This window comes from Xenopus laevis, chromosome 2L (assembly GCF_017654675.1).
Source record: "Xenopus laevis strain J_2021 chromosome 2L, Xenopus_laevis_v10.1, whole genome shotgun sequence".
Lineage (NCBI taxonomy): Eukaryota > Metazoa > Chordata > Amphibia > Anura > Pipidae > Xenopus > Xenopus laevis.
This window is the reverse complement of record NC_054373.1, coordinates 103,913,204-103,931,773: the sequence shown is the minus strand read 5'-3', so window position 1 is coordinate 103,931,773 and position 18,570 is coordinate 103,913,204. Positions and strand designations below refer to the sequence as shown.

At 42.9% G+C, this 18,570-nt stretch overlaps 1 protein-coding gene across 1 annotated transcript in view; it reads left to right on the top strand.

Moving 5' to 3' along the window:
* Positions 1–18,570, top strand: part of LOC108708347 (dynein beta chain, flagellar outer arm) — a 242,968-nt gene that overhangs the window by 174,509 nt on the left and 49,889 nt on the right. Inside the window, exons 88-90 of the mRNA XM_018246944.2 lie at positions 762–858; positions 11,429–11,613; positions 13,334–13,508. Coding sequence (XP_018102433.1) covers positions 762–858; positions 11,429–11,613; positions 13,334–13,508 — 457 coding nt within the window. The remainder of the gene's footprint in view (positions 1–761; positions 859–11,428; positions 11,614–13,333; positions 13,509–18,570) is intronic.

Below are 18,570 nucleotides of genomic sequence, written 5' to 3'. Positions count from 1 at the left end.
GGCTTCGATAGTGTAATGGCTAATGTTTAATTTAATTAGCATGTATTTCACACAAGCAACATTTAAATAATATGAATGTATAATTCATTATATATATATATATATATATATATATATATTTTTTTTTTTTTAATCTTTTTAATTTTTTTGGATTGTTTGACTTCCCTAACTTCTATTAAGACCCTTTTGTATGTAATGTCTGCTTTGTTCTTGATGTTTTTTTTCTTACTGCCCATAACCCTCATTTCCTCCCAAAGACCTTAACTTATCACATCAACTTTCTACAAAATGTTCTAAGGTGGCGATTGGCATCTGGCCGCTCACCACGTCAATCATAGGAAATCCTCCACGATTTTTTCAATTTGGAAAACTGTGCAGGCAGTTTTGACCCGGGCAGCCCTTCAAAAAACAGGCTGTCCGGGTCAAAACCGGGCAGCTGGCAACCCTAATCATAAGAAAGATCAAGCTAAACGATAGTGAAAACTAAAATAGGTATTCCCTGTGTGGCACCTTGCATTTTTTATAGATATTTTCATATTTTTCTGTACTAGTGATTTGTCCCTTCTTCGCCAAAAAACGTAAGCATGTGGCATGAAGAAGGCTGCCTCGGGGTGGTGTGGATGGCAGAACTCCTTTGCTATGACAGAAAACTTTAATTGCCCTGCAGTGTGTCTCTGCTCCTTAAAATGCTTGTGCAATGGTAATACCATATTGCCATATATATATATATATATATTTATTTATTAGTATTTATTTTTCAGGTGTCTTGGCACATTTTAGTTTCGAATCAAAAAAACAGAAAGCCATTGCTGATGGATGTCACATATACTGATTCTCTTTCTGGATTGTTATATTCAGGTACTTTAAGACATTTGATAGAGTTACATTATTGTAACAATGTCTAGAGCTTTAATAAAACCAAGCAGGAAAGTTTTTGGTGCATAAACTACTTTTATTTTCAAAATACTAACTATCCTAAAATTGTACCCTTGACTCTACAATGAACCTGGTCCAAGTTAACGAATTCACATTTAATTACACTGAACTGTATTTGCAAATTCTCTGCACACTTTGATAAAGCTTTAGGTATTTTTATATTCAATGAGTTAGTATTCCCACTTGTTCATCATAAATATGGCTTGTTCTAAATATCCTGATCTAGATAATTTAGGGGAGTGTTAAAATGAAACAGTAATCTGTTACTGCTTTATAATAAAAAAAAAATTAAGTTCTTATTCTTTTTTTTTTTTTTTATGTTGCAAAAAAGCATGCCGTCTGTGATTCTACAACAATATACAGGTGGTTATTCATAATCACTGGCAAGGTATGCATTAGCTTAGAAATGAATAAGATGGTTGACCGAACTATCCTAACCTTTAACATTCCAGTTGTGATAGCAGACTCATTTAATACATTTAAGAGGGAGTTAAATGATTCCCTGGACCATTTAAATATCCAGGGTTGCAATTAATTCTATGTGTGTGTATTTTACACTCCGTAGAATTACATTTTTGTAATGATGTGTGCGTATGTATATATATATATATATATATATACACAGTATATATATATATATATATATATATATATATATATATATATAATATCAAAACATATACATACATACATACAAACAGGCGATATAGTTATACAGTTACACAGTAATATACTGTATTAAATATATAATTGCTTGGATTTTCTATACACACTTGGATTGAGGTCCCAGCCTTGAAGGGCTCACAATTTGTACCCTGTTTCTTAACCTGGGTTCTGGGTTCCTTGCTTATATGTTAAAGAATTCTGAATGTTGTAGAAAACCAACATTTGAAGATCCAACACTGAAAATTGTGGGCACATTTACTAAGGGTCGAATATCTAAGTGGAAGGATTTACCGCAAATACTTAGATCGAACGAAAATCGATTTTCCTTCGATCAAAAAAAGCTTAGAAAGCTTACGGGGGGGTAAATTAACCTTCGATATTCGACCATCGAAGTAAAATCCTTCGACTTCGAATATCGAAGTCAAAGGATTTACCGCAAATACTTCGATCAAACGATCGAAGGAAAAATTGTTCGATCGAACGATTAAATCCTTCCAATCAAATGATTTGAAGGATTTAAATCCATCGATCGAAGGATTTTCCTTCGATCAAAAAAAGCTTAGAAAGCTTATGGGGAAGGTCCCCCAGATGCTTGGTAGGTTTAAAGTACCGAAGTAGGTAGTCAAAGTTGTTTTTAAAGAGACAGTGTAAGGCCAAAGGCCTCAGGAATAGTGAGGACCAAGGGAGGAAAATAACAATGTCCAAGTTCGCAGTACAATAGAGGATGAGGCAGAAGAATGGTCAAAAACAGGCAACAAGATCAGTCCAGGCAGAAGAGGTTCGAAGTCGAGAATTCCAGGCAAGGGTCGGTACACAATAGACAAGAAGTTTCGCAATGAATCACACCCAGGAGTAGAAAACTAAACCTATAATTGGGCACAGGTTACTGTCCGGAGTTCCCTTATAAAGGCCCAGGTTTGGCGCCAATTTCGGACGCATCGGCGTCATGACGTATGCGCGGACGCGCTGACGTCGGCGACTGACGCGCTGACGTGTGCGACGGACGCCGGCGCCCATTATTGACGCCGACGTCCATTCCGTCGCCGGCGACCAATCAGGGTGTGGGAAGAAGTTGACATCATCCGTCTGCGTCCATGAAGAACCAGGGAGTCACCATCTTGGACGCCATTTTGGTTATCCGTGCCAGATTCCATTACAGACAGTACTTCAACTATCGAATGGTCGAATAGTCGAACGATTTTTAGTTGGGAAGGAAGGGTCTTTGGAAACGAGGAGCCAGAGTAGGTTGGAACCTGTGGAATCTCTTGGTTGGGGAGCGCTCTCTGTCGAGTTCAGCTTGAAACTCCCTCTGCCGAGTATCTACCTTTATGGCCAAGGCGACTAGATCTTCCCAACGGGATGGAATTTCCCTGGACACTAGATCAGACTTGATACGTATCGCCAGGCCGTTGTAAAAGGCAGCGTGATACCCGTCGTTGTTCCACGAAGTCTCTGCAACCAGGGTGCGGAACTCAATGGCATACTCCGAGACTGAGCGAGTTCCCTGTAGAAGATGGAACAGGCGTGAGGAGGCAGCAGTGGCACGACCCGGAGCATCAAAGACCACACGAAGTTCCCAGATGAAAGCTCGGGCATTATCGATAATGGGATCCTCCTTTTCCCATAGAGGCGACGCCCACTCTAATGCCTTCCCTTGCAGACGGGAGAAGATGAAGCCCACCTTAGCTCGTTCCGACAGGAATTGGCTGGGTGCGAGTGCAAAGTGGACCTCGCACTGGTTAATAAACCCACGGCAGGCTGTAGGATCACCACTGTAGAGTGGGGGGGCCGGAATGCGGGGTTCGGAGGCGTGAAGCGGAGCCACAGGTGCAGGGGCAGGAGTGGGGTCGGCAGGTGTTAACGCCGACAACTTGGCAAGAATGGTCTCCAAGGCCTGACCAAAGTGAGACTGCTGTACCTCATAGGACTGCATACGGGATGCCAGACCACGAAGCGCCCTCCAACGGGTCCATGGCCCAATTATAATGTAAGGCCAAAGGCCTCAGGAATAGTGAGGACCAAGGGAGGAAAATAACAATGTCCAAGTTCGCAGTACAATAGAGGATGAGGCAGAAGAATGGTCAAAAACAGGCAACAAGATCAGTCCAGGCAGAAGAGGTTCGAAGTCGAGAATTCCAGGCAAGGGTCGGTACACAATAGACAAGAAGTTTCGCAATGAATCACACCCAGGAGTAGAAAACTAAACCTATAATTGGGCACAGGTTACTGTCCGGAGTTCCCTTATAAAGGCCCAGGTTTGGCGCCAATTTCGGACGCATCGGCGTCATGACGTATGCGCGGACGCGCTGACGTCGGCGACTGACGCGCTGACGTGTGCGACGGACGCCGGCGCACATTATTGACGCCGACGTCCATTCCGTCGCCGGCGACCAATCAGGGTGTGGGAAGAAGTTGACATCATCCGTCTGCGTCCATGAAGAACCAGGGAGTCACCATCTTGGACGCCATTTTGGTTATCCGTGCCAGATTCCATTACAGTACCCCCCCCTCTAGGGGGGGCCTCCGGACCACCTGGGTTGGAAGGAAATTGCCGGTGGAATTTTTGGACCAGGAGAGGGGCGTGGACGTCTGAATTTCTTACCCAGGAGCACTTCTCCGGGCCGAATCCCTTCCACTCAATGAGGTATTGTAGAGTGCCCCTCGAAATCCGGGAATCCAGGATTCTTTTAACCTCGAATTCCTGATGTCCATCCACCAAGACAGGAGCTGAGGAAGAAGAAGAAGAAGAAGTACCTGCAGGTTTGAGCAAGGAGACATGGAATGCGTTAGGAATCCGCATCTCTGAGGGAAGTTGTAGACGAACAGCCACCGGGTTGATGATCTCAGAGATGGAGAAGGGACCAATAAACTTGGGACCAAGCTTCGGAGAGGGGACTTTAAGATGGATGTTTCGGGTGGATAGCCAAACCTTATCGCCAGGTGCGTACAAAGGGGAAGGGATTCTTCTTTGATCCGCGAACCTTTTCTGGACCAGGGAACTTTTTTCCAGATTGATGACCGTGGCGTGCCAAATGGCTGACATGTGAGCAGCTTGGTCGTTGGCGGCAGGGACATTGGTAAGTAATAAATCCTGAGGAAAAGCCAAAGGGTTAAGACCGTACATACAGAAAAAAGGGGACTTTTCGGAAGAAATGTGTAATGCATTGTTATGTGCAAATTCTGCCCATGGAAGCAGGTCCGCCCAGTCATCTTGGCACAGTGATACATGGCATCGAAGAAATTGTTCAAGGGCCTGGTTAACCCTTTCTGCTGCTCCATTAGACTGGGGATGGTATGAAGATGAAAATTGAAGAGAGACACCAAGGGCTTTACACAGGGATCTCCAGAACTTAGAAACAAATTGGGAACCACGGTCAGAGACAATTTCGGCAGGGAAACCATGGAGGCGAAAAATGTGTTTAATGAATAATGAAGAAAGTTCAGGAGCAGAGGGAAGTTTTCGAAGGGGAGTAAAGTGTGCAACTTTAGTGAATCTGTCAATCACCACCCAAATAACAGTGTAGCCAGAGGAGTTAGGAAGGTCCACGATGAAGTCCATAGATAAATGAGTCCATGGGCGGGAGGGAATGGGTAGTGGTAAGAGTAACCCTTTGGGAGGGGAATGCCCAGATTTGGATACAGCACACACAGAGCAAGAGGAAACAAAGTCTTTAACATCCTTTCTTAGGGAAGGCCACCATACAAGACGAGACAGAAGTTCAGTGGTTTTCTTGACTCCAGGATGGCCGGCCTGCTTGGAGCTGTGGGACTGGACCAACATGGAATGACGGAGTTCAGGAGGAACAAAGGCAACACCAGGAGGGGTTCCTACAGGAGCAGAAGGTTGAACAGACAATAATTGGGAGGCCAAGGATGGAAAAAGAGCAGCGATGATTTTTGTAGAAGGCACAATGGATTCTGGGTCTTCGGAGATGGGATCTTCAGGAATAAAACTTCTGGAAAGGGCATCCGCTTTCTTGTTTCTTGAACCAGGACGAAAAGTTAAGATGAAGTTAAAACGTGAGAAGAACAATGCCCACCTGGCTTGTCGAGGATTGAGGCGCTTAAGGGTCTGAATATATTCAAGGTTTTTGTGGTCAGTGAAGATGGTCACAGGGATCGATGATCCTTCGAGAAAGTGTCTCCACTCGTCAAGAGCAAGTTTGACGGCCAGTAACTCACGGTTCCCAACATCATAATTCCTTTCGGAAGAGGAAAATTTCTTGGAAAAGAAGGCACACGGATGCAGCTTACCATCAGCAGAGGATCTTTGGGACAAAATTGCTCCTGCTCCGATATCCGAGGCATCTACTTCAATGAAGAAAGGTTGGAAAGGTTCAGGATGCCTGAGGATTGGGGCAGATGAAAAGGATTCTTTAAGAGACTTGAAGGCTTCCAAGGCTAGAGGAGGCCAATGTTGTGGTTTACCGCCTTTTTGAATAAGAGCAAGAATTGGAGCAATTTTAGAAGAAAAACCTTTAATAAACTGTCTGTAATAATTAGCAAAGCCGATGAATCTTTGCACAGCCTTGACACTGGTGGGAAGAGGCCAATTTTGAATTGCTGAAACCTTGGCTGGATCCATCCTGAAGCCTTGTTGGGAAATGATGTAACCTAGGAAGGAAATGGAAGAAACCTCAAAGGAACACTTTTCCAACTTAGCAAACAGATTGTTCTTTCGAAGACGGGAAAGTACTTCTTGAACTTGAAGACGATGTTGAGCAAGATTTTTGGAAAAAATAAGAATATCGTCCAGGTACACCACCACATACTGGCCCAGTAAATCTCTGAAAATGTCATTCACAAATTCTTGGAAGACCGCGGGGGGCGTTACAGAGACCGAAAGGCATGACAAGATATTCGTAATGCCCGTCTCGGGTGTTAAACGCGGTCTTCCATTCATCTCCCTCTCTGACACGAATTAAATTATAAGCCCCACGAAGATCCAACTTGGTGAAAAGACAAGCCCCTTTTAGTTGGTCAAACAGTTCTGAGATGAGAGGAAGGGGATAACGGTTTTTAACTGTGATTTTATTCAGACCTCTATAATCAATGCAGGGCCGCAAACCTCCATCTTTTTTCTCTACAAAGAAGAAGCCGGCTCCAGCCGGGGAAGAAGAAGGACGAATAAAGCCTCTTTGCAGATTTTCTTGAATGTACTCCTTCATGGCACCGGTTTCAGAAGGAGACAGTGGATAGATGCGACCCCTCGGAGGCATGGTTCCTGGAAGAAGTTCGATGGGGCAATCATAAGGACGATGGGGAGGCAGAATTTCGGCAGACTTTTTACTGAAGACATCGGTGAAGGCTTGATAAGCAGAGGGCAAAGAAGAATTAGAAGAAACGGATGAAACTTTAATAATAGACTTGGTAGGTAAACAGTTCTGTTGGCAGAAAGAACTCCAGCGGGAGATCTGAGAAGAAGCCCAATCGATCACAGGATTGTGAAAATTCAACCAAGGCAGACCAAGTACAATGGGAGTAGAAGGACAATCGATAAGGAGGAAGGACAATCTTTCAAGGTGCATGGACCCCACAATAACGGAAAGTTCATCGGTGGAGTGGGAAATTGTAGCGGAGGATAGTGGACGATCGTCAATCGCCAAGGCTCGAAGAGGAACAGCCAAAGATCGCAGAGGAATGGAATGGTTTTCTGCGAAGACCTTATCGATGAAATTCCCAGCTGCACCGGAGTCAAGGAAAGCCTTAGAAGAGATCGACTGGGTACCAAAACGAATCTGCACAGGAAGGAGGAAGCGTTGAGCAGAAGAATGGGGAGGGGGACCAATTCCACCCAGGTAAGTCTCCCCAGTCTTACCTAGGTGTTGGCGTTTCCCGGCTTCACTGGACACTCATAGGCGAAGTGGGATTTTCCACCACAGTAAAGGCAAAGTCCAGCAGCCCTTCTCCGAAGCTTTTCCTGTTCGGTCAGACGAGCCCGTCCAATCTGCATTGGTTCTTCCGAAGGCAGGGAAGAGGAAGCCGGAACCGCAGGATTTGGAGAAGACAGGATGGGAGCCGGGTTGGGAAGGAAGGGTCTTTGGAAACGAGGAGCCAGAGTAGGTTGGAACCTGTAGAATCTCTTGGTTGGGGAGCGCTCTCTGTCGAGTTCAGCTTGAAACTCCCTCTGCCGAGTATCTACCTTTATGGCCAAGGCGACTAGATCTTCCCAACGGGATGGAATTTCCCTGGACACTAGATCAGACTTGATACGTATCGCCAGGCCGTTGTAAAAGGCAGCGTGATACCCGTCGTTGTTCCACGAAGTCTCTGCAACCAGGGTGCGGAACTCAATGGCATACTCCGAGACTGAGCGAGTTCCCTGTAGAAGATGGAACAGGCGTGAGGAGGCAGCAGTGGCACGACCCGGAGCATCAAAGACCACACGAAGTTCCCGGATGAAAGCTCGGGCATTATCGATAATGGGATCCTCCTTTTCCCATAGAGGCGACGCCCACTCTAATGCCTTCCCTTGCAGACGGGAGAAGATGAAGCCCACCTTAGCTCGTTCCGACAGGCCCATTATTGACGCCGATGTCCATTCCGTCGCCAGCGACCAATCAGGGTGTGGGAAGAAGTTGACATCATCCGTCTGCGTCCATGAAGAACCAGGGAGTCACCATCTTGGACGCCATTTTGGTTATCCGTGCCAGATTCCATTACAGACAGTACTTCAACTATCGAATGGTCGAATAGTCGAACGATTTTTAGTTCGAATCGTTTGATTCGAAGTCGTAGTCAAAGGTTGAAGTGGCCAATTCGATGGTCGAAGTACCCCAAAAAAACCTTCGAAATTCTAAATTTTTTTACTTCGAATCCTTCACTCGAGCTTAGTAAATGTGCCCCATAGTGTTGTAATGGAATATATCAATGAACACAATGCATTAGGGTAAGGCCTGATTCATGCATAATGTCTGCAGTGGAGCTTTAGTATTATGACACTTATTTTATGCCAGTTTTTACGTGTTTTCTGACATAACATAGTTTATACATCTTTCAATGCCAATATGCTCTAGTAACTCACTATACACTTCATGTTGGCCAAGGGAAGCATTAATGGGTGATTTCAAATCTTATACAATTGAACCCAGATTTTACATTTCATAGGGGACATAGTCAAAACAGTGTAAAGTCTGGGAAACCATAAAATTTGGGGGAAAAAAGACGCCACATATCCATATGGGACAAATGAAAAAACTTCATCAATTTTGGGAAAAAGTAAAATTGGGGTATGTAAAATTTGGGTTCTAATTTGGGTTCTACTGTAAAGAAAAATGCCTATGTTGTTGATCATATGTCCAAATGTCACAAAACTACAACTTCGAATGTATGTCCCTCCACTAGCTTAGAGCCAAGAATTGTAGTTTACAATATGTGCCATCCCACCTGTTGCTCTTTAGGTTATCCCATTATTCAGTTAGCATGAGCCATTTAGTAGGATAATATGAGATCACAATTGGCAGAAAGTTCATATTTTGTATCCTTAATTCAAATATGGTGGCTTTAAAAAAATAATTGTATGTGGTTGCTGGCTATTAATATTGAGGTAACAATGCAACTTTAAAATTCCATATTCTAATGTGGTTGTTTTTCTAATTAGGAGCAAAATAATGTTACAAAGAACTTTTCTGCTAGAATGATAGGCGAGAGACCATTACCTCAGTTGAAAATCGATTGTTCACAATGCCTCATTAGCTGCAGCATGCAAGTGGTTTTACAAGCTTATAGTTAATCTGCAGCATGCAAGTGGTTTTACAAGCTTATAGTTAATTTGCTCTTAACATCAGCACATAGGTGCAAGAAAAGAAGCTTAGTAGAGATCTGTACTTAAATAAATTATATATTGGGCCTTAAGTCTCATTTTTACCAGTATGGTTGGAAACAATTTTTTGTTGATGGTAGCTCCGGTGTTCCCCTGTATCAATAGCATGTGGTTCATCTGAACAGACCTCCGCAATAGCGCTTGCCACAAATACGCCCAAGTTCAGGGAATGTATTTAAAGTGCCCTTAATGAATAACGATGCATGCAATGGCTGCGTTCATTTTCATTCAAATGCTATGGGTGTTTTGCAAATAGATGAAATTAAATCAGTGTTTTTTGTGTTCTTTCTCTTATTTTGCATTAATACCAACCTTTCTTAAAATATCTTTAGACAGAAGAAAAATGCATTGCAAAAAATCCTCAATACTTTATATTCATTTGGATTATTAGCGCTAAAAATTGTAAACCTTCCACATGAACAATCTGACAAACTGATCTCTCCTAACCCAACCTTATAGTGGAACTGTCACCCAGACACAAAAATCTGTATAATAAAATCTTTTTCAAATTAAACATGAAATCCAATTTCTATTTTTTATTAAAGCATCCATAGCTGTCAATCAAATATTGTCTGCCCCTCCTCTGTGCCTTAAGCATAGAGGCGGTGTAGACAATTACTTTCACTTTCCATTCAGCACTTACTACAGGTCACTGCTCTCCACACATCCCCCCCTTCTCTTCACCATTTAATTGTGTAGCCAGTGCATAGGGATGGACATCGGGTCCCCCATTCTGGTGCACAAACAAGATTCTGAGATGAAATAAGGTTTGCCTTAATAACAGTGCCCACAAAATGGCTCCTGCCTGTTTGCTATAATTATGAGTTCCCAGACTGAAGGAAACATGATTCAAATAATTTATATAGTGTAATTAAAGTTTATTTTGCTTGACTAATGTGATAAAATAGGATTTTGCATAATTTTTTTGGGTCTTGGGTCCCCTTTAACACCCATAAGCCCCCTTTTTTAAGCTAAGCCCCTATCTTGCGATTCATTAATTCAGAACTCCAAGAAGGGCAGGGACTTGCTAGTTTATACCATAACATACCATTTTTACTTTAGTATACTGAAGAAGGCAAAGAAGGCAAAAAAGGCTAGAGGGTTAACACAAGGGGGCATTTAGGGAGATAAGGAGGCAGCTTGTAGGCAGAACAACAGCAACTCATGCCTGAACCATATACAGGTATAGGATTTATTACCTGGAAACCAGATATCCAGAAAACTTCAAATTATGGGAAAGCAATCTCCCATAGGTACAAAAGTTACTCTGCATACCACGTCATTAGGACAAACACTTAAGGCATGCAAATAAATGGTTTGATAAAGAGTATAATTACAAAGTCATTAAAACATATTATTTAGTACATACCAAACACAGTATCCCCAAAAAAACAACAGCACACTTGGGGGCACATTTACTTAGCTCGAGTGAAGGAATAGAATAAAAAATACTTTGAATTGTAAAGGGGATTCAAGGCCATCTTCAATAGAGATGGCAAATAAGTAAAATATTAAAAAAAATTTAAAATTGATTTCCTTTTTTCTGTAATAATAAAACCATACCTTGGATTTGCTGGTAACTAAGCTGCATTGATCTATATTAGTGAAAAACAATCCTATTGGGTTTATTTAGCATTCAATTGATTTTTTTTTATCAGACTTACGGTATGGTGATCCAAATTAAAGAAAGAGCTCTCATCTGGAAAACCCCAGGTCCCGAGTATTATTATTTATATAATGCAGACATATTCTGTAGAGTTTTAACAGAGATTATACATCAAGCAGGGGAATACAATTAAAAGCACCGTAAATAGCATCCACTCAACCTATTTTGCACAAGAAGCAGCCTCCTTCTGGGTCTGCAATTTGGGAACTGTAACATGGAAAATTTGGAGGTATTGTACTGCTTTGGGAAACACAGTTGAAACATATTTTACTTACTTTTTTTACACATATTCTTATATTTACTAATATGGTACAATTTTAAACCTTTTTATCCTTCAGCGATTCTTTCTGCGGTTGACCAAGTAAATGAGGAGACCAATATAAAGCTAAAGGAGAGTCCCACTACAGTTCGAAATATTTGTTATGGGATCTGTGTATTACATGGCATTCTGCAAACACAGAAGATATATCCAATGACAGGGATGAATCACATAATGGATGTGGGGCCTTTACAGCTAAATCAGGTATATATCCATTTTCATTCACTTCATTGTAATACTTTTCCTAGGCTGCTAGGCTTCAGCTCCTGGAAAGCAGCTTTAAATTAGCCTCTATCAGAATGTAATGATAAGGTAAATTTGAATTCCCATATCTAATTTATGCAACAATATGAAATGCACTGAAGTGCATTTGCAGAGACCTCTAATTACTTCAGTGGTGGGAGAAAAAAAAAACATTTGAAGTAGCTTAGGAACTAGAATCACAGTTTCCCAGTGCTTGGAATTTCCATCAGAACAATATAAACAGTAAGCATTAAACCTTTGTCTGAATGTTCAGTAATATCATGTCTTATTTTCTCAAAATTCAGTTTACCTTCTAATATTTCTACTTAACAATATAGGCTATTTATATAAAGTCATATTGCTGTATACATGCTGCAGAACCAAACTTCATATATCTTAAAATGATTTCTGTCTGTTATTTGCAAAAAATATTTTTTTCCAACAAGTACTGTATTTTGTATTGTGATATTTATATCACATTGGTGTGTGGACCTAGGAGAGCTATTTGTGTGCCCATTTAACTACTGGGACAGTTGTAATATACTGGTTGATTTAATCATCACCAATTTAGAAATTATTTAGCAAATTCTAATGTGTGGGCTTAGGTTTGTGCTAGGAGGTAGTGATGGGCGAATTTATTCGCCAGGCGCGAATTCGCAAAACGCCCGCGAAAATTCGCGGAAAAAATCGCCGGCGTCGTCAAAAAAAAAATTTTCCGAAAAAACGGACGCCCGCGTCAAAAACGGACGCCAGCGACATTTCGCGAATTTTTCGACGTTTCACGAAATTCGCTAATTTTTCGGCGAAGCAAAACGGCGCAAATTCGCCCATCACTACTAGGAGGTGAAGCTTCACATAACAGCTGACATTTGCGGAGGTTCTCAACTTAATCTCTCTGATAATTTGCTCACCTTAGTGGGAGAACTCAGCCCATCTATTTTTTAACTTGGATAAATACTAATGTCTATGCATGCAGTACTGTGAACGTGGTTAGGGTTCAAATGGTGCAAATGAGTCCTCTATGTTGTTATAACCCATTATAATTACCATTGACTGTGCTCTCTTTTTGACTTTAAAGTAAACATACACTATGGTTCTCCTATTCTTACAAAAGAAAATATTCTTTCAAAAAAAAAAAAAAACACACTCTGGTTCTCCAGTGTAACACAGATTTTGTTACAGGGTATCTTAATATTCACCACTGTAACAAAACCATATTACATACAATTTACTAGCAAAAGAGAAATGGTGTGCCTACATTCTCAGATGTGAAATCTTATGAATTATGGTAAAAAGTGAATTGCAAAGTTTTTTGCACTTTGTCCTGTTAGTAACAGAGACCCAAAGAGCTGTGGCTGATTACGAATCTAAATAATCAACAGCAATTGCCCATAAATATGGCACATAGATATGATTTTCATCTATAATGCAGACAAGAGCAAAATCAGGTACCATATTTGTTGGGGATTTACTTTTATTGTTACGGTAAGAGGTATTGGAAAAGTCTTTCTTTTGTTGCTGTGACTTTTTCAAATTAAATTATCCTTATCAAAGTGCATGCTACATTTAAATGTATGTTGTTCTCTTTATTTAATGTCTTCACTGAATATTTAAATAAACATTCAGATTCAGTAATTTTCCGGTCTGTATATTAGAACTATCATGCTCTCTTTTCATTTAGGCTATTGATGCAGCCTTGTCTGCCTTTCAAAAAGACAACGAGAATGAAGAATTTGCTGGTGCTGTGGAGGAAGGAGTAAGCAGTGTGTATGGAAGTCTGTTTTGGACTCTTGAAGATGTGACTTATGTTCATACTCTTGTGCAAGAAGTCATTTCTGCCAGTCGGGAGCAACAGGGTATGTATATTTGCTCATGGAAACAGTTACAAAACAAGTCCACACAACCAGTGGAATAAACAGATGTTATGGGCATCCAAAGCAAATTAATTGTAGGGCCCCTACAAAAAGGTGAGCTGTTATATCAATATGTATTGAAATTACCAATAATTTAGGGCCCCCTATTTCTTATTATTAAGTCATGGTCAATAATAATATAGAATAGCATGTATTACTAAACAAGTATATATATATATATATATATAAAACGGACCAAATACCAAATAGCAAATAGAAAATACATCTTTCTATTTCTAATTAATCAGTGATGCAAGATGAGGGAAATGTGTTTTCCCTTTTTAAATTACATTGACTGGATTTCTTTTAATCAGACCCAAAGCATAACCCATGCCCTACATTGATATAGGCATAAGTGGTTCATGGAGGTGCTGCTTCATCATAATCTATACAAATATTTAAAGATTAAAGGGGTCCCTGGATGCAAGTGCTAGAGCACTAAGCAGCATAAAATCGTAATATCCTACTCCTAACTTAAATATTACTCCTTGTTGATCAAGCAATAAACACTTGCATATAGGGCTCTGCTGCACCTCGAGATTTTTTCATTTTTAAGGAGCACAACCGCAATTTACTAGTGTAGCACACTTAATGTTTGTACCTGTAAGACTGCTGGGTAATGTAGTCCCCCCGTGCCTTCCACTACAGTACAGAGGAACTAGTTAATGCTTCAGACTGCAGGAAGGAAGGAATTTTCTCCAGCCAATGATAAAGGAGACAGTCTGTGCCCTGCCCTCTCAGCCAGGAACAGGAAGAGGAAGGAGCCTGGGACAGGAGGAGGGGAGACCAGCCAGCATGGAGAGATGTGCTGAGAGATCTAGAGACTGGGTTTGTGTTCCAGCCTGCTGAGTGACCAGCCAGAGAGAGACACTGCTATTAACCTGCAAGGGTAGAACACTGCAGTGTGCAGCCTGCTTGAAGCTGTGTGCTGCTGTTCCCTGGAGGAAGTTTTGTTGTCAGCACCCATTGTGATCCAGGAGTACAACAGTCAGCCATCTTGATAAGGAGAAAGCCACAGTGTGGAGAGAAGCAAGGTTCTTTGTCAACTGTAAGTTATTAACCCTTTGTGCTACCAGTTTAAGGAACTTTGGGAGTTATAAAACAGACATTATCCTGCTAGTCCATTGGAGGGTGAGACATATTGTGCAAGGAGAGCTGACAGCATTGCACCATCTATACCCTTACCAAGGGACACATCACCAGTTATTTTATTGTGGTCACATCCAGAGAGATAATCCAGTTGCGCAGTTCAGCAGCATCCCAATGTGGAATTTGCCATTCATTTAGACTGCTGTGCTATTTGCAGCCCATCCAGTTCTTTCAACTCAGTAAGGGGGCCCCCCATCGGTACACAACTGTTTCAGGACTTAGGTGTGCACACCGGGGTTTGAAGGGTCTTACAGGGGTTGTCTTTGTTAAATTGTCATATTTACTACAGTGTTAGCAGAATACTAATGGTCATATTATTGTTTTATTTCTAACCAATCATCTCTTACAGCTGCAGCTGTTTAATAAAGTCAGGTTGTGCCTGTTGCACTGCCATCTTGTGTGCCTGGTTACTGGGGCCCTGGGGTGTCACCTGGTTAAGAAAAGCAGACTCATATAGACTACTGCCAACACCTACGGGTGCGCTATACTTGGGGGCTCGTCCGGGATTACTAGCTTTCTACGCCCAGTCTCCCTCTAACCAGCAAGATGGAGCCAAGTGATGTTACTAACTGGTGCCAGGCAGCGGGTGTAGATCCTGCCCATTGTACTGCTTTACTATTGCCTGTCCCAAAGTTCTCATCAGAGCAGATCTACAGACTGTTAGACCGTCTAGCACCACAAAACAGATGCTGCATTGTAAAGCTGCAAAGAGAGGCGCACATGGGGCATCTCCAGGTGTTACTGCAGTGGGATTGCCAAGTCACTTCTCTTGATGTAACTGACACAGTTGAGGTGGGTGATGAAGGTAACAAAGCTCAGATCGTGCGACCTGAACTTGCCCACACTGAGTACCGAGCTGTGGAAAGTCCTGCTGCACCGGAAGTGCCACCTGCCCCATCACCTGTGGCTATGATTGGGCCCGAGTTCTTTACAGCTATGGGAGAATTCATGGCTAAGTGTAATCAGGGTAATGGTGCCCATATTGGTGCAGGCTACCGAAAACTGAAGATCTTCTCAGGGGTACAACCATTGCCCATGGGTGAAGAGGAATATGAAGTCTGGATGGATCAGGCATTGCAGGCCCTTGATGAGTGGGACATACCAGAGGCACAAAAGAAGCAGCGAATAGCAGAGTGTCTAAGAGGTGCTGCATCTGAAGCAGTGAGGAATTTAAAGCTGAGTCAGCAAGATTGCACGGCATATGATTACCTTGCTGCCCTTCAAACAGTGTTTGGCAGAGTTGAGGATGTAGAGGATCTCCACTACCAGTTGAAGCACACTTACCAGTGGGAGGGAGAAAAATTATCTAATTACATCCGACGCCTTGATAAGATTATTCACCAAATCTTACTAAAGAAAGGCATAGACTCTAAAGAAGTGGATCAAGTGAGAGTGAAGCAAATCCTCCAAGGGGCTCAGCCACTAGACCCTATTGTGATCAAATTGAGAACCCGAGGAGCTGGGGGAACCACCCGCTACATTGATCTGATCAAGTGGGTTCGGGAAGAAGAAGCCACGCTAGCAGCTAAGGGAGCTGTGGCAGACCCGGTGACCAAGCTTATCGCTGGAGTTGGGTTGGTAAATGCTGTGGACACCAACCAAAGGATCGCCCAGTTAGAACAGACAGTCAACAAGCTGGCTGAGCTAATGACAAAGGTGGTCTCACAATCGGGCATGCCTCAAGTACAAAAAGAGCTAAATACAGAAGTCCCAGTGGGACCAGCTGAACAGCCCAATGTTTCCCAAGACAGGAGGTTGACTGGTCCAGCTATTTGTTACTGTTGTGGAGGGGAAGGTCACTTCCAGAGAGAGTGCACCTCAAAAGGAAGAGCAAGCAAGCCACCACCAAAAGCAGCAGGGAAGCTTCAGGGGCCCTCAATGAAGAGCCCACTCAAGAGTTGCTCACACCGGATCCAGAAAAGCAGTAAAGTGCCCAAGTCTGTGCAGATTGCGAAAAGTCAACCCCTGCCTGTCAGACACAAGCAAAGTCATATGGACAGGCTAAAGAGAGGGCCTGAACCCAAGTTACCAAAGGGCTTGGTGGGTCCATCACCTATTGTCCCTGTACAGATTGAAGGCATCTATGCTGAAGCCCTTCTAGATACTGTTGCTCAAGTGACCCTCCTGTATGAAGATTTCTACAGGAAATACTTAAAGCACATACCCCTGGAAACCCTGGACAAACAGTTAGAGATTTGGGGCCTAAGTGATAAGAAGTTGCCTTATCAGGGTTTCCTTTCAGTCAAAGTGGAATTCTCCCAGAAAGTAGCAGGGATGGCAGAACCGATGGAGACACTGGCGGTGGTGTGCAACCGACCCCCTGGGGCTGGGAAGAATGCCTTGGTAGTGGGAACCAACACAGCTGTTGTACGGAGACTCCTTGACCACCTGGTGACAACAAAGGAGGCATCCATTGTCCCAGTTCACCCACTGCTACAGCCAACCCTAAAGTCACTGGTGCAGGAGGCAAATGTTCCAGCTGATGGGATCGGAAATGTATGGTATTTGAACAGACAAAAGATAGTAGTTGCTCCAGGGAAGATCACTTGTATGCGAGCCAAGGTGAAGATGAACTGTGAGAACCCTGGATCCCATGTAATGCTTGAAAGTGACCTTGAATTGAAACTGCCATGGGGGGTAGATCTGCTTCCAGAAGCCATCCCAGTAGAACAACTGAAAAAGAATGGAGGCATGGTGAAAGTGGGGTTGAGAAATGCCACAAGTCAGCCAGCAGTAATTCAGCCCCGCACTCTGGTGGGAAAAGTTTATGCTGCCTCCCCAGTACTGGCATCCCATCTTAAAACTGAGGAAAGAACCACAGACAAATGGGCCTCATTGGAAAACTCTCCCATCACAAAGGAATGGAAGTCACGGATGACGGGACTTTTGGAGCAAAGGAAAGAGATGTTCTCCAAAGATGACTTCGATGTGGGTTGTGCAACCAGCACTCAGCACAGAATACGGCTCCGGGAGGATAAACCATTCCGAGAAAGGTCCCGCAGACTAGCTCCTGGGGATATAGAGGACCTACGAAAGCTTCTGGAAGAGTTGAAGACCACAGGAATTCTCAGAGAGTCCCGAAGCCCCTATGCATCGCCAATTGTGGTGGTGCGTAAAAAGAATGGGTCCATTAGGATGTGTGTGGACTATAGAACTCTAAATCAGCGCACCATCCCTGATCAATATACCACTCCCAGGGTGGAAGATGTCCTGCACTGCTTAGATGGAAGTGGTTCAGCGTTCTGGACTTAAAAAGTGGATACCACCAGATCCCAATGCATCCAGATGATCGTGAGAAGACAGCATTTATCTGCCCTTTGGGGTTCCTAGAATGGACAAGAATGCCTCCAGGACTTAGCGGAGCCCCTGCCACCTTCCAAAGGCTGATGGAAAACACAGTAGGAGACATGCATCTCATAGAGGTAGTGGTGTACCTCGATGACATTATTGTCTTTGGGAAGACACTTGAGGAACATGAAGAGAGACTACTTAAGGTGCTGGATAGGCTAAAGAAAGAAGGGTTGAAGCTGTCATCAGAAAAATGCCAGTTTTGTTTACCCTCTGTCACCTATCTAGGCCATGTGGTATCAGCTGAGGGAGTATCCACTGACCCCAGCAAGATTGAAGCAGTCACTTCTTGGCCCCAACCCCGCACCATTACTGAACTCAGATCATTCCTGGGATTCTGTGGGTTTTACCGCAGATTTGTGAGAGGATTTGCTAAAGTTGCATGGCCACTGAATCAGCTTCTTCAAAGTGATACAGAAGAAGAGGAGGACATAGAGAACTATTCTAACAAGTCCAAAGGTCAAAGAAAAGCAAAAGAACCAGTTGAGGACAGGTGGAATGAGGACTG